Source organism: Pristiophorus japonicus, chromosome 8 (assembly GCF_044704955.1).
Source record: "Pristiophorus japonicus isolate sPriJap1 chromosome 8, sPriJap1.hap1, whole genome shotgun sequence".
Classification (NCBI taxonomy): domain Eukaryota; kingdom Metazoa; phylum Chordata; class Chondrichthyes; family Pristiophoridae; genus Pristiophorus; species Pristiophorus japonicus.
The window spans coordinates 173648316-173661611 of record NC_091984.1 but is presented as its reverse complement, the minus strand read 5'-3'; the positions used below and the strand labels follow the sequence as shown (position 1 = coordinate 173661611).

General features: G+C 47.7%; 1 protein-coding gene across 6 annotated transcripts in view; it reads right to left on the bottom strand.

Annotated features, from left to right (window-relative positions):
* pisd (phosphatidylserine decarboxylase) overlaps positions 1 to 13296 on the bottom strand; it is a 140719-nt gene that overhangs the window by 40921 nt on the left and 86502 nt on the right. For 3 of the 6 annotated variants that reach the window (XM_070887558.1, XM_070887557.1, XM_070887559.1), the window contains exon 2: positions 3995 to 4176. The exons of 2 other annotated variants lie outside the window; for them this stretch is intronic. In XM_070887558.1, the coding sequence (XP_070743659.1) occupies positions 3995 to 4053 (59 nt within the window). In that variant the 5' untranslated portion in view covers positions 4054 to 4176. Of the gene's footprint in view, positions 1 to 3821; positions 4177 to 13296 lie in introns of those variants that run through there. One more of the 6 variants, XM_070887555.1, reaches the window with a different exon arrangement.

Sequence of the window (13296 nt, the reverse complement as noted above, 5' to 3'; positions counted from 1 at the left end):
GAGATCTCACTGAAGTGCTAAAAAAAAGGGTTTTGATGAAGTAAATTAGTAAAAAAAAACCCTACTTCCTCTGGTTGGCCCGTCAGCAACTAGTGGGCTTCAATGCAAAGTCGGCAAAAGAATGAAGGGAGCGGTTAGGAGAAGATTATTAGGACATGGCAGTGCCCAGCAACAGCAGAATCTATAGGAATAGCTCTTAAAAGGGAAGTGGACAAAATATTAGAAAAAGAAAAATATAAAAGGTACGGGGAATGGGACTGAGCGGATAGCTCTTTCATAGAGTTGGCACCGGCATGATGGGCCAAATGGCCTCCTCTTACATTGCACCATCCTACCACTTCCCAACAGCCAAGAATGGTTTTTAGTTGACCAATTTGTTTTTAAAGCTTTGGAAATAAGAACCATTAGACCAAATTACCACCGGCAACCAATGGTTCAATTAGAATCAGTTTAGTGACCTCAGCTGACTCTGTGATAAATCGCTCTAATTAGCTTTGGTGCCATGTGGGAAGAATGGCTCATTGGGGAGATCGTGCAAGGCTGCCAGGCGTCTGAAACTGCCCGGGGTATGGAGAGAGAATGCCAACAGAATTAACCACCTTGCCTTGTCTGATTTCATGCTGTCTTGTGTGGCCCTGCCAGAGAGAAAGTAGGTGCAGTCTGTCAGTCACGGCCATCAACACAGACCAACTACGTGCCTGTTTCTGGCCTATCTTGGAGTGGCAGTAAGTGAGACGCAGGAAAAGTTTACTTAGCAAGACAGAGAATAGCGAAATGACCGACAGTTCATGGAACCAGCATCAAAGTGTTTAAACACAGCTTCTCCTCCTCTGAAGGTGCTGACCTATGCGGAGGCGCAGTTCCATAGACGCAAGCACTACCCCAGTACCTCGCCCAAGTAGATATTCTTCACCTGAACCGAGGGAGTGAGTGTCCACAGGGTATTTGACCGTCGGAGGCATTGCAACCCAGCTCAAGCCTGTCCTTGCCCGACATCCATATGCACACACTTCCCAGCGGATGATATTGGATAGCAATCAGGAGCGGGAACCCAAACGCACCTTTGCTCTCACTTGCCTCGAAAGGCCATGGCCAATTATAGAGGTGGAAGAGTTTCAGAGTTTCATCGCCTCGGCCACCTTGGATATGAGGAGCAGAGCTCGTGGGTTGCTATGGTACGTGGACATTGGATGAACAACAGAGGCTTTATAGTATTCAGTGTTGAAATAGAATGTGTCAAGTCAAGTAAGTCCCCTTTAGGCTATAAGGAACACACTGTGCCCATAGATAAATTAGAACCGTGTGATTAATTCTGAAGAAAAGGTGGAACAACTTGTCACCGAGATGGCAGATTAGCAGCACAGCACATTGGTGATCGGAAGAGGAATAGCCAAAGTTCTTCCCCTCCCCATCGTACACTACAGGTGATCAAATGCTACCAGTGTTAAAGCAAGGTATATTTAGCCAGGGGCAGAGAAACAGAGGGCAAGCTAGCAAAGTGCCAGCTTGCCCTTGTAATGGCAGACTAGTTACATGGTGGTACAGGCACAGACCTAGGAGCACATGTAGCCTGTTGGCAAGGAACAGGAGATAGGGCAGAAAAAGAAAAATATAACTCTCAGTAACAACAGTCATTTATAAAGACCCAGGAACTCCCACAGCTGTGTTATTTTAAGGCACGCAGTTTGCAATGATTGCATGACGTGACACTAAGGAACAAAGCTGTGCTTCCAGGTCTGAGCTGCACTACACGAGCAATAAAGGTTTCTCCCCAGAGGCAGGAACGGGACAAAATGGAAGAGTGGTGTCAATGAGCCACTACATCTCCTGGCCCAGAGGGGATTTGTGGAGGTCATGTAGGATGCCCACCCAGAGGAAGTTGGAAAGTCAATAAGGAATAAGCTGGGATACTATATTCTCAGAGAGGGGGGGGGGGGGGGAGCAAGGCAAGGAGAGCAAACAAAATTACCCAAATCTTTGACTAATTCAATCTGGTTAAATTTGCCTCGTAGAATCATTTGATTTTAAAGTTCAATAACTTATATAAAATCTAGTGTCTTTTATGTCAGTTGAACATCAAGCCCTGTTGCAGTCAAGAATGGCTTTCCCAATACAGAGCAACAGAATCAATAATTACAATTCACTTTGTCCCCAAAACACTAGGCACCATCACATAATGTACTCAAGACACTGCATATCCCACAACTCCCAGTCAAACATTGTGCATCTTGGAAAGAGATGATGTCCTGTATGATGCAGAAGACCCAAATCTTGAAGCAGCGAGTCTGGGCAGCAGAGATCTTGCTCTGGTACCGGGAACAGTGCCGGATTTGATTTGACACAAGTCCTGTGCGGGTCGAATCTCAAAGGGTTAAATTGGCGAGCGGGGTTGGGAAGTGGAGAGAGCTTTGAGCAAAGCCATTTCATCCCGGGGCGAAAGGATGTGAAAAGCCACCGAGGCGAACACATTGAGTGAGAAGTGCCGAATGTTATCTGAACATTTCTGCTTTGATACATAAACAACCTGCAGAGGAGGAGGCCAGCAACAGCGGCCGCACCGGAGGGGGCTGCACCTGAATGGGGAACGTGGATGCAGTTCTGGAGTAGGACTATCACATCGATCTACGCATCCTCCGGGTTTAACCCGCACGGCGACACGTCCCTTGGACTTCCACAATAACGCTGCTTCCTGGAAATCCTGTGACAGATAAGGACCTTTCTCCTCGCCACCTTTCACCGTCTCCAACTCTCGTCACAAGCACTAACTCATTCATTCATTAAAAATGAGCACAACAAACAAGCTCCCTTCTACTGACTATCCATCCCCAGTGTTGCTGCTGCCGAAACATCACTCACCAGACCCGCACCATCTCTGTGCCAGGCACGCTGCGCACTTGCTGTGCAATCACACTGAGCCGCGCGTCCCCAAACACGGCCCTTCTCCCTCCCTCCCTCCTCTCTCCACTGCAGAGAATACCCGGCCAATCATCAGCAAGCAGCATCACTGCATAAAAACACCAACCTCCCTCTCCTGCATCCCTCTCGGCACCAGGCTCGCAGTTTCACAAGCAATGAATCACAGCTCTGTTCTTGTTGTTCTGTTCAACTCCTGCAAGCACCCTCTCCTCTTCCCCCTCCACAACTCCTACAGTCACCCTCTCCCCCTCCACAACTCCTGCAGGCACCCTTTCCTCTCTCCCCCTTCACAACTCCGACAGTCATCCTCTCCCCCTCCACAACTCCCCCTCCTCTCCTCTTCCCGCTCCACAATTCCTACAGGGACCCTCTCATCTCTCCTCCTACAGTCACCCTCTCCCCCTCCACAACTCCTGCAGACACCCTCTCCCCCTCCACCTCCACAACTCCTACAGTCACCCTCTCCCCCTCCACAACTCCTGCAGACACCCTCTCCCCCTCCACAACTCCTGCAGGCAGTCTCTCCTCTTCCCCCTCCACAACTCCTGCAGGCAGTCTCTCCTCTTCCCCCTCCATAACTCCTGCAGGCAGCCTCTCCTCTTCCCCCTCCACAACTCCTGCAGGCAGTCTCTCCTCTTCCCCCTCCATAACTCCTGCAGGCAGCCTCTCCTCTTCCCCCTCCATAACTCCTGCAGACACCCACTGCTCTCCCTCTCTCCCCCACCCCCCAAAGATAACACCAGTTGGTACTCTCTCTCTCCCCCACACACACACAATCTATTCAGGCTGCAAAGCTATTACATAGCAGCTTTACAAGGCGATTACTGTCACTCGCTCGGGCACGGGTTTTCGGTCCTGCAGGTGCCATTACATACAGAGAGATAAAGAGAGATCCTGCACAGTACCTGAAGTGCGCTCGCCTGATAGAGCCAACACCGCTAGACACCACCGAGCCGTCGGCTTCTTGCTGCTCTGCCTGGCTTGCATCGGTGCAGCGGGATCTCCGGACATGAATTTTAACTCTGTGCAGGTTGTAACATGCAGCGGCAGTGGTATTATGCAAAGATTTACATCTCACCATTTCCCTCCCTTCAGCGCCGCCGGCTGCTGCTGCTGCTGCTGGCTGGATTGACACATGACCGAGGATCGCTGCCCAGATTCCCCGGCTCGGAGCGGCCGTCGCTGACGTCACCCCCGCCCGGCACCGCAAGCGCGGCCCGCCTGCGCCCAGGCTCAGACCCAGCACCTAGACACAGGAGGCTTCAGGGGAGGAAAAAGTGCCTGGTCAGCCAATGCTCTGGTTATCAACACGGCAGCTTCCGGGGCTGAAGCTTACATACAATCTGACAAGTATTCAGCACTCTGGACTCTGAGTCAGAAGTTTGTGGGTTCAAGTCCCACGTCAGAGGCTTGAGCACATACTCCAGGCTAACACAGGGGGCACAGCCTCAAAATACGGGGGAGCCAATTTAAAACCGAGTTGAGAAGGAATTTCTTCTCCCAGAGGGTTGTGAATCTGTGGAATTCTCTGCCCAAGGAAGCAGTTGAGGCTAGCTCATTGAATGTATTCAAATCACAGATAGATAGATTTTTAACCAATAAGGGAATTAAGGGTTATGGGGAGCGGGCGGGTAAGTGGAGCTGAGTCCATGGCCAGATCAGCCATGATCTTGTTGAATGGCGGAGCAGGCCCGAGGGGCTAGGTGGCCTACTCCTGTTCCTAATTCTTATGTTCTAACACTCCAGTGCAGTGCTGAGGGAGCCCTGCCCTGTCGGAGGTGCCATCTATCAGATGAAATGTTAAACCCAGGCCCGGTCTGCCCCCTCACGTGGACGTAAAAGATCCCTTGGCACCCTTTCAGAGCAGGGGAGTTATCCCCGGTGTCCTGGCCACTATTTACCCCTCAATCACCATCACTAAAACAGATTATCTGGTCATTATCACATCGCTGTTTGTGGGAGCTTGCTGTGTGTAAATTGGCTGCTGCGTTTCCTACGTTACAACCATGACTACACTTAAAAAAAAAACTTCATCGTGGGCTGTAAAGCGCGCTGGGACACCCTGAAAGCTGCTATATATGTGCAAGTCTTTCTAACTGGTCTTCATCTAAACCCATCACCCTACCCTTTCATTCATTTCTCCCTCATATGCTTATCTAGCTTCCCCTTGAATACATCGAGTCGCCTCAACCAGTCCTGTGGTAACTAGTTCCACATTCCCACCACTCTCGGAGTAAGGAAGTTTCTCCTGAATTCGTTATTGGTTTTATTACTGACTATCTTATTCTTATGGCCCCTAGTTCTGGTCTCCAGAACATTTTCTCTATAACTAGCCTATCAAACCCCTTCATAATTTTAAAGACCTCCATTACGTCACCCCCTCAGCCTTCTCTTTTCTAGAGAAAAGAGCCCCAGCTTTGGCCTTTCCCGATAGTTATGCCCTCTCAATTCTGGTATCATCCTTGTAAATCTTTTTTGCACTTTCTCCAGTGCTTCTACATCTAACCTACCTACAGCAACATGGCAGTACTGTGTCTCTTTAATTCCTCGGCTGCCGTCTGTTTCATTTAAACTTATTGCTGAATTTGATATGAATTAAAGTCAGCTTTTATGGGAGCCTAAATTATAGGTGAGGAAAGAAAATGATCCAACCCAGCCCAGCCGAGCCGAGCCACTGGATTTCTTCACACAGAAAGGAAATAGCACCCCAAGGGAAGATGCGTTAATGGACAGGCATTTTGATAGCTATCTCAGCAGCAACTTGTATTTAATATAGCACCTTTAACGTAGTAGAACGTCCCAAGGTGCTTCACAGGAGTATAATAAGGCAAACAAATTGACAACGAGCCACACAAGGAGAAATTAGGGCAGGTGACCAAAAGCTTGGCCAAAGAGGTAGGTTTTAAGGAGGGTCTTAAAGAAGGAAAGAGTGGTAGAGAGGCGGAGAGTGGTAGAGAGGTGGAGAGGTGTAGGCAGCGTTTAGGGCAGAGGCTACAGAAGGCACAGACACCAATGGTTAAGCGATTATAATCAGGGATGCTGAAGAGGACAGAATTAGAGGAGCGCAGATATCTCGGGGGCGGTTGTGGGGCTGGAGGAGATTACAGAGATCGGGAGGGGCGAGGCCATGGAGGGATGAAGGATAAGAATTTTGAAATCGAGACGTTACTGAACTGGGAGCCAATGTAGGTCAGTGAGCACAGGGGTGATGGGTGAATAGGACTTGGTGCGATTTAGGACACACGCAGTTGAGTTTTGGATGACTTCAAGTTTATGTAGAGTAGAACGTGGGAGGCCAGCCAGGAGTGCGATGGAATAGTTAAGTCTAAAAATAATAAAGGCATGGATGAGGATTTCAGCAGCGGATGAGCTGAGGCGGCGTGGAGACGGGCGATGTTAGAATCATAGAATGGTTACAGCACGGAAGGCAGCCATTCAGCCCATCAAGCCCATGCCGGCTCTCTGCAAGGTCACTGTAGCTAGTCCCAATCTCCCGCCCCCTTTCCCTGCAAATTATTTTCTTTCAGGTACTTATCTAACTCCCTCTTGAACGCAGTGATCGAGTCTGCCTCCACCACCCTTTCAGGCAGTGCATTCCAGATCCTAACCACTGGCTGTATAAAAAAGTTGATTCATTTGCCAATCGCCTTATATCTGTGTCTTCTGAACAATTTTTCTCTACTCTGTCCAGACCCCTCATGATTTTGAACACCTTTATCAAATCTCCCCACAATCTTCACAGCTCTAAGGAGAACAACCCCAGCTTCTCCAGTCTATCCACTGAAGTCACTCATCCCTGGAATCATTATCATAAATCTTTTCTGCACCATCTCTAAGGCCTTCAAGTGAGGTGCCCAGAATTGGACACAATACTCCAAGTTGAAGCCGAACCATTATTTTATACGGGTTCATCATAATTTCCACACTTTTGTGCTCTATACCTCTATTCATGAAGCCCAGGATCCTGTAAGCTTTTTTAACCGCTTTCTCAACCTGTCTTGCCACCTTCAACGATTTGTGCACATATACTGCTAGGTCTCTCTGTTTACGCACCTTCTTTAGGATTGTACCCTTTAGTTTATATGTCCTCTCCTCATTCTTTCTACCAAAATGTATCACTTCCCACACTTTTCTGCGTTACGGAGGTGGAAATAGGCGGTCTTCGTTATACTACGGATATGTGGTCGGAAGCTAATTTCAGAGTCAAATACGACACCAAGGTTGCAACTAGTGTGGTACAGCCTCAGACAGATGTTAGGGAGAGGGATGGAGTCAGTAGCGGGGGAACAGAGTTTGTGGCGGGGACTGAAAACAATGGTTTCAGTCTTCCTAATATTTAATTGGAGAAAATTTCTGCTCATCCAGAACTGGATGTCGGACAAGCAGTATGACAATTTAGAGACTGTGGAGGGGTCGAGAGAAATGGTGGAGAGAGAAACGGGTATCGTCAGCATACATGTGGAACTGACGCCGTGTTTTTGGATGATGTCGCCATGGGGCAGCATTTAGATCCCTACAAATTTGGCCGTACAAGGAATGTAACAAAGGACTTGGTAACTAAGATTGAAATTCCTCCCCTCTAGGGTCCAGGCTTGATGACTCTTCCACTGGTGGAGACAATCACTATCACAAGGAGGGTAGTGCTGGACAGGCTAATGGGACTCAAGGTAGACAAGTCCCCTGGTCCTGATGAAATGCATCCCAGGATATTAAAAAGAGATGGCGGAAGTTATAGCAGATGCATTCGTTATAATCTACCAAAATTCTCTGGACTCTGGGGAGGTGCCAGCGGATTGGAAAGCAGCTAATGTAATGCCTCTGTTTAAAAAAGGGGACAGACAAAAGGCAGGTAACTATAGGCCGGTTAGTTTAACATCTGTAGTGGGGAAAATGCTTGAAACCATCATTAAGGAAGAAATAACGGGACATCTAGATAGGAATAGTGCAATCAAGCAGACGCAGCATGGATTCATGAAGGGGAAATCATGTTTAACTAATTTACTGGAATTCTTTGAGGATATAACGAGCATGGTGGATAGAGGTGTACCGATGGATGTGGTGTATTTAGATTTTCAAAAGGCATTCGATAAGGTGCCACACAAAAGGTTACTGCAGAAGATAAAGGTACGCGAGGTCAGTGGAAATGTATTAGCATGGATAGAGAATTGGCTGGCTAACAGAAAGCAGAGAGTCGGGATAAATGGGTCCTTTTTGGGTTGGAAATCGGTGGTTAGTGGTGTGCCACAGGGATTGGTACTGGGACCACAACTGTTTACAATATACATAGATGACCTGGAAGAGGGGACAGAGTGTAGTGCAACAACATTTGCAGATGACACAAAGATTAGTGGGAAAGCAGGTTGTGTAGAGGACACAGAGAGGCTGCAAAGAGATTTAGATAGGTTAAGCGAAGGTTTAGGGTTAGGGTTAGGGTTAGGGCTAAGGTTTGGCAGATGGAATACAATGTTGGAAAGTGTGAGGTCATCCACCTTGGGGAAAAAAAAACAGTAAAAGGGAATATTATTTGAATGGGGAGAAATTACAACATGCTGCGGTGCAGAGGGACCTGGGGGGTCCTTGTGCATGAAACTCTTTTAGAGTCTACCTGCAAAACATAAAACATGTATCCGTGCCACCCGACCTGGATGACACACCAGACATTTACAAGGCCCTTTTTTTTTTCTTTTTTTTTGTTTTTTTTTGGACACTAAAATCAAATTTTTTCCTTTTTCCAGTGCCCCCTATAAAAGGAGAGGGGGACACTAAAAGCACCGGCAATTAAAACAAAATAAACTTTAAAACGTAAAATCAAATTAAAATTTGGTTGCCGGGCGTGATGATGCACTCCAGTCCCTCCGGTGCCCACCTCTCGCGGAAGGCCGCGAGCGTACCGGTGGACACCGCGTGCTCCATCTCCAAGGACACCCTGGACCGGATGTAAGAGCGGAAGAGAGGCAGGCAGTCAGGTTGAACGACCCCCTCGACCGCCCGCTGCCTGGACCGGCTGATGGCACCCTTGGCCATGCCCAGGAGCAGTCCTACGAGGAGGCCTTCGGACCTACCCGCTCCCCTCCGCACAGGGTGCCCAAAGATCAGGAGAGTGGGACTGAAGTGCAGCCAGAATTTCAGGAGCAGCCCCTTCAAATAATAAAACAGGGGCTGCAACCTTGTGCATTCCATAAAAACATGGAACACGGACTCTTCCAGACCGCAGAAATTGCAGGCGGCCTGGGAGTCCGTGAACCGGCTTAAAAATTTATTGCACGGCACTGCTCCGTGCACCACCCTCCAGGCCAAGTCCCCGATGAATAGTGGGAGGACCCCCGCGTAGAGTGCCCTCCATCGGGGACCCCCGCCTCCTCCGGACGGCAAGATGGTATCCTTGTGCATGAATCCCAAAAAGTTAGTTTGCAGGTGCAGCAGGTAATCAGGAAGGCGAATGGAATGTTGGCCTTCATTGCGAGAGGGATGGAGTACAAAAGCAGGGAGGTCCTTCTGCAACTGTATAGGGTATTGGTGAGGCCGCACCTGGAGTACTGCATGAAGTTTTGGTCACCTTACTTAAGGAAAGATATACTAGCTTTGGAGGGGGTACAGAGACGATTCACTAGGCTGATTCCGGAGATGAGGGGGTTACCTTATGATGATAGATTGAGTAGACTGGGTCTTTACTCGTTGGAGTTCAGAAGGATGGAGGGTGATCTTATAGAAACATTTAAAATAATGAAAGGGATAGACAAGATAGAGGCAGAGAGGTTGTTTCCACTGGTCGGGGAGACTAGAATTAGGGGGCACAACTTCAAAATACGGGGGAGCCAATTTAAAACCGAGTTGAGAAGGAATTTCTTCTCCCAGAGGGTTGTGAATCTGTGGAATTCTCTGCCCAAGGAAGCAGTTGAGGCTAGCTCATTGAATGTATTCAAGTCACAGATAGATAGATTTTTAACCAATAAGGGAATTAAGGGTTACGGGGAGCGGGCGGGTAAGTGGAGCTGAGTCCACGGCCAGATCAGCCATGATCTTGTTGAATGGCAGAGCAGGCTCGAGGGGCTAGATGGCCTACTCCTGTTCCTAATTCTTCTGTTCTTATGTTCTTATGCATAAACTCCGTACCTCAAGCTAATGACCATATCTAAGCCAAGAAATGTGTTGGTCAGTTATTCTCATCCTTGTTTACAAATCCCTCCATGGCCTCGCCCCTCCCTATCTCTGTCATCTCTTTCAGCCTCACAACCCTACCAGATATCTGTGATCCTCAAATTCTGCCCCCTTGAGCATCCCTGATTATAACTGCTCAACCATCGGTGGCCGTGCCTTCTGTTGCCTAGGCCCCAAGCTCTGGAACTCCCTCCCTAATCCTCTCCGCCTACCTCACTTTCCTCCTTAAAACCTACCTCATCAGCCAAGCATTTGGTCATCTGCCGTAATTTCTTCTTATGTGGCTCGGTGTCAAATTTATCTGTTTTGTCTTATAACACTGCTGTGAAGTGCCTTGAGACATTTTACTACGTTAAAGGCGCTATATAAATAAAAGTTGTTGTCACGGGCGGCATCAGAGTCCTGGATCCACCAGATGTCCCCACATATAGCAGGGAGTGATGTTCAGTAATCAGCAGCAGAGCCCAAGACAGCTTCTCTCCTCTCCTTGACCTGGGGTACCAAGGCTAATTGCAATGACCCCACTGCCACTCAGTCAGGAATGACTGACTGAGCACACGCTGGGATCAAACCTTTCTGGTTTGTGTGGTTCAGTATCACATCATTCATTACATTTGCCGCTGAGTTATGTATTGCCTGGGGGGGGGGGGGGGAGGTAACTCTGACACACCCTTCTCTTTTCAAGGCACTGACTCTTGAAGGGTGCAGTTCCACAGTCACCTGTTGCTCTCTGGTATCTTGCTCATTGTTCATGTGCGAGCCTAGATAGTGAATGTCAGGTTATTCTGCTGTGGAGGCATCACAGACTGGCCCTAATCATTCCTCATCTGACACCTGGGCTTGCAATTCAACAATGGTTGCTGGCCAGTGATCAAGAATGAATGAACCTCCAGTTAGACAGAAACTTTCACAACCTCAGGACATCCCAATTCATTACAATTAATGTTTACTGCATTACAACAGTGATTACACTTTTTTTAAAAATGTAATTAATTGGCTGTAAAGAGCTTTGGGACATCCTAACGTTGTGAAAAGTGCTATATAAATGAAAGTCTTTTTTTAAAGTGTGTTATGTCGGCAAACGTGGCAGACAACTGACACACAGCAAGGTTCCCCAAACAGCAATGAGATAATGTGTTTTAGTGACATGGGGGTTGCGGGATAAATATTGGCCAGAACACTGGGAAAATTCCTCTGCTCTTCTTCGAATTGTGGCATGATCACCCAAGAGTGGGACTCGGTTTATAGTATCATCCAAAAGACACCTTCTCTGACAGTGCAGCACTCCCTCAGTACTCCACAGAAGTACCAACCTAGATTATGGGCTTTAAGCCTCTCGATTGGGGCTTGTACCCATGACCTTCTGACTCAGATGCAAGAGCACTACTGAATGAACCACAGCTGACACAGCAACCCTGGTGGATATTCCCCTCCACACCATCCCTATGAGTAACTCAGTGTAGCCTAGGGATAAAACCTGGAATTAATTGTTAAATAGCTCACAAGATGGTGTACTTCTTCACTAAAGTCACTATGGCAACAGGAATATTTATTCTTTAATCAACTTTTTATTTTAAATAGCAAAGATTAGTCTATAAGAGCATTATTTTAATGGTTAAACAGATAGCAGTCAGGGCATAAATTCCAGAACCCTGGGGTTTTTTCTCCTATAAATCAAAATCAAGGCTTAGTTCCATGAAGTGGTTTTGTGTGCACTGGGTAATTCATTCTCACTTAAAGTACCAAGAATGGCCTCTAGATTCTGAGTAGCATAAAAGTATTCATTAGTGTCCTACAATGCACACTGTTCAAATAAACTAGTCCAAATCAAACAGTACTTTAGGCCACGGGTTTCTAGACTGTAGGCGGCAGACCTGTTGGTCCTAATCGAGAGATTTCTGGCGCCTGTCATCACATTTGTTTCTGCTCTATAATCAAACCAAAGTTTATTTGCAGTAACTATTTTTAAACTTACTAGCACCTTATTTGTTACTATGTACTTACAGAATATGTTTTCTGCAAGGAATGTATTTTTTTCCCTCTGGCGGACTGACCCGGTCGTTTGAAGCTACAACAGGGGTCCTCGTGAGTGTGATTCAGTTCATGGGGGAAGGGGCCCCCTCAGAAGCATGTCTTAGCTTGGGGGGGGGGGAAATCATGAGGACACCCCATTGCCTTCCTTCCTCCATTTTTTTCTCCCTAAATTGGCCTGGGTTTTTATTTGTTTTTTGCCTCTCCTAGGAGATCACATGGCTCTGGTTGGGGTGGAGTATAGAATGATTCAGTATAAGGGGTGTCGCAGTTGTGTGAGGCAGACTGGTTGGGCTGGGTGCTCTTTGCCTTTCCATCATTGTTCATAGATTTATATGTAACCTTTAGGGCTGCTGAACAAGGGCCGTGCGGCTCTTTGTCGGCTGGTGTGGACACGATGGGCCGAAATGGCCTGCTTCTGCGCTGTAAATTTCTGTTTCTATGTTTCCTGCCATTTCTTACAGTAATTTGGTCAACATTAACCCCTCCCCACCAAAAACACAGACGATTTTGGTCTGATGAGCGTAGACTCTCCTGCTGCCTTGTACTGGCTGCTCAGCTTCACGCACGCCGGACACTGCTTCCTGTGGTCACAGATCTCAAACTACACAAGCATCAGTGCATCATGTGCAAAGGCAGCTACCTCCAGCCTTACAAACAACTTCCCCTCAGACTTCTGAAGAAACAGAAAATTAGACCACATTGCTAACAAGATGACAAATATGCCCCATCTATGGAGTTTACATGTCAGAATTGGAATGGATTGAGACTCAATGACACGAGGGGTGAAGCAAATCAAGACTTTCATCCTCCGGCACTGTAACCGGGATTGGGAAGGGGGGGGTAAATATATTCTGCATAGAATGGGTTATGGTAATGGTCCGGCATCAGGTCAAGCAGAGCCACTGTGCTTATCAAAGAGAATCAGACAGCAGCTACAGAGCAGATCTTCAGACGGGATCGATACATGGAACAAACTACTGAACTGTATCTTATGAAGGGCAAACAGCGCTGAGCTCTCTCTACGGCGCGTTTTCTTGCCGAACGTGAAGTCAGTTACCAGTCTGCAGAGTGGTCAGTGTCCTGGCTTGTTTTCCCTACACTAAAGGCGTTACATAACTGCAAACCATTGTTTGGAGGTCGAGCACAGCTAAGCCCCTGCCCTCCTTCCCCACCTCACCCCAATTCCTC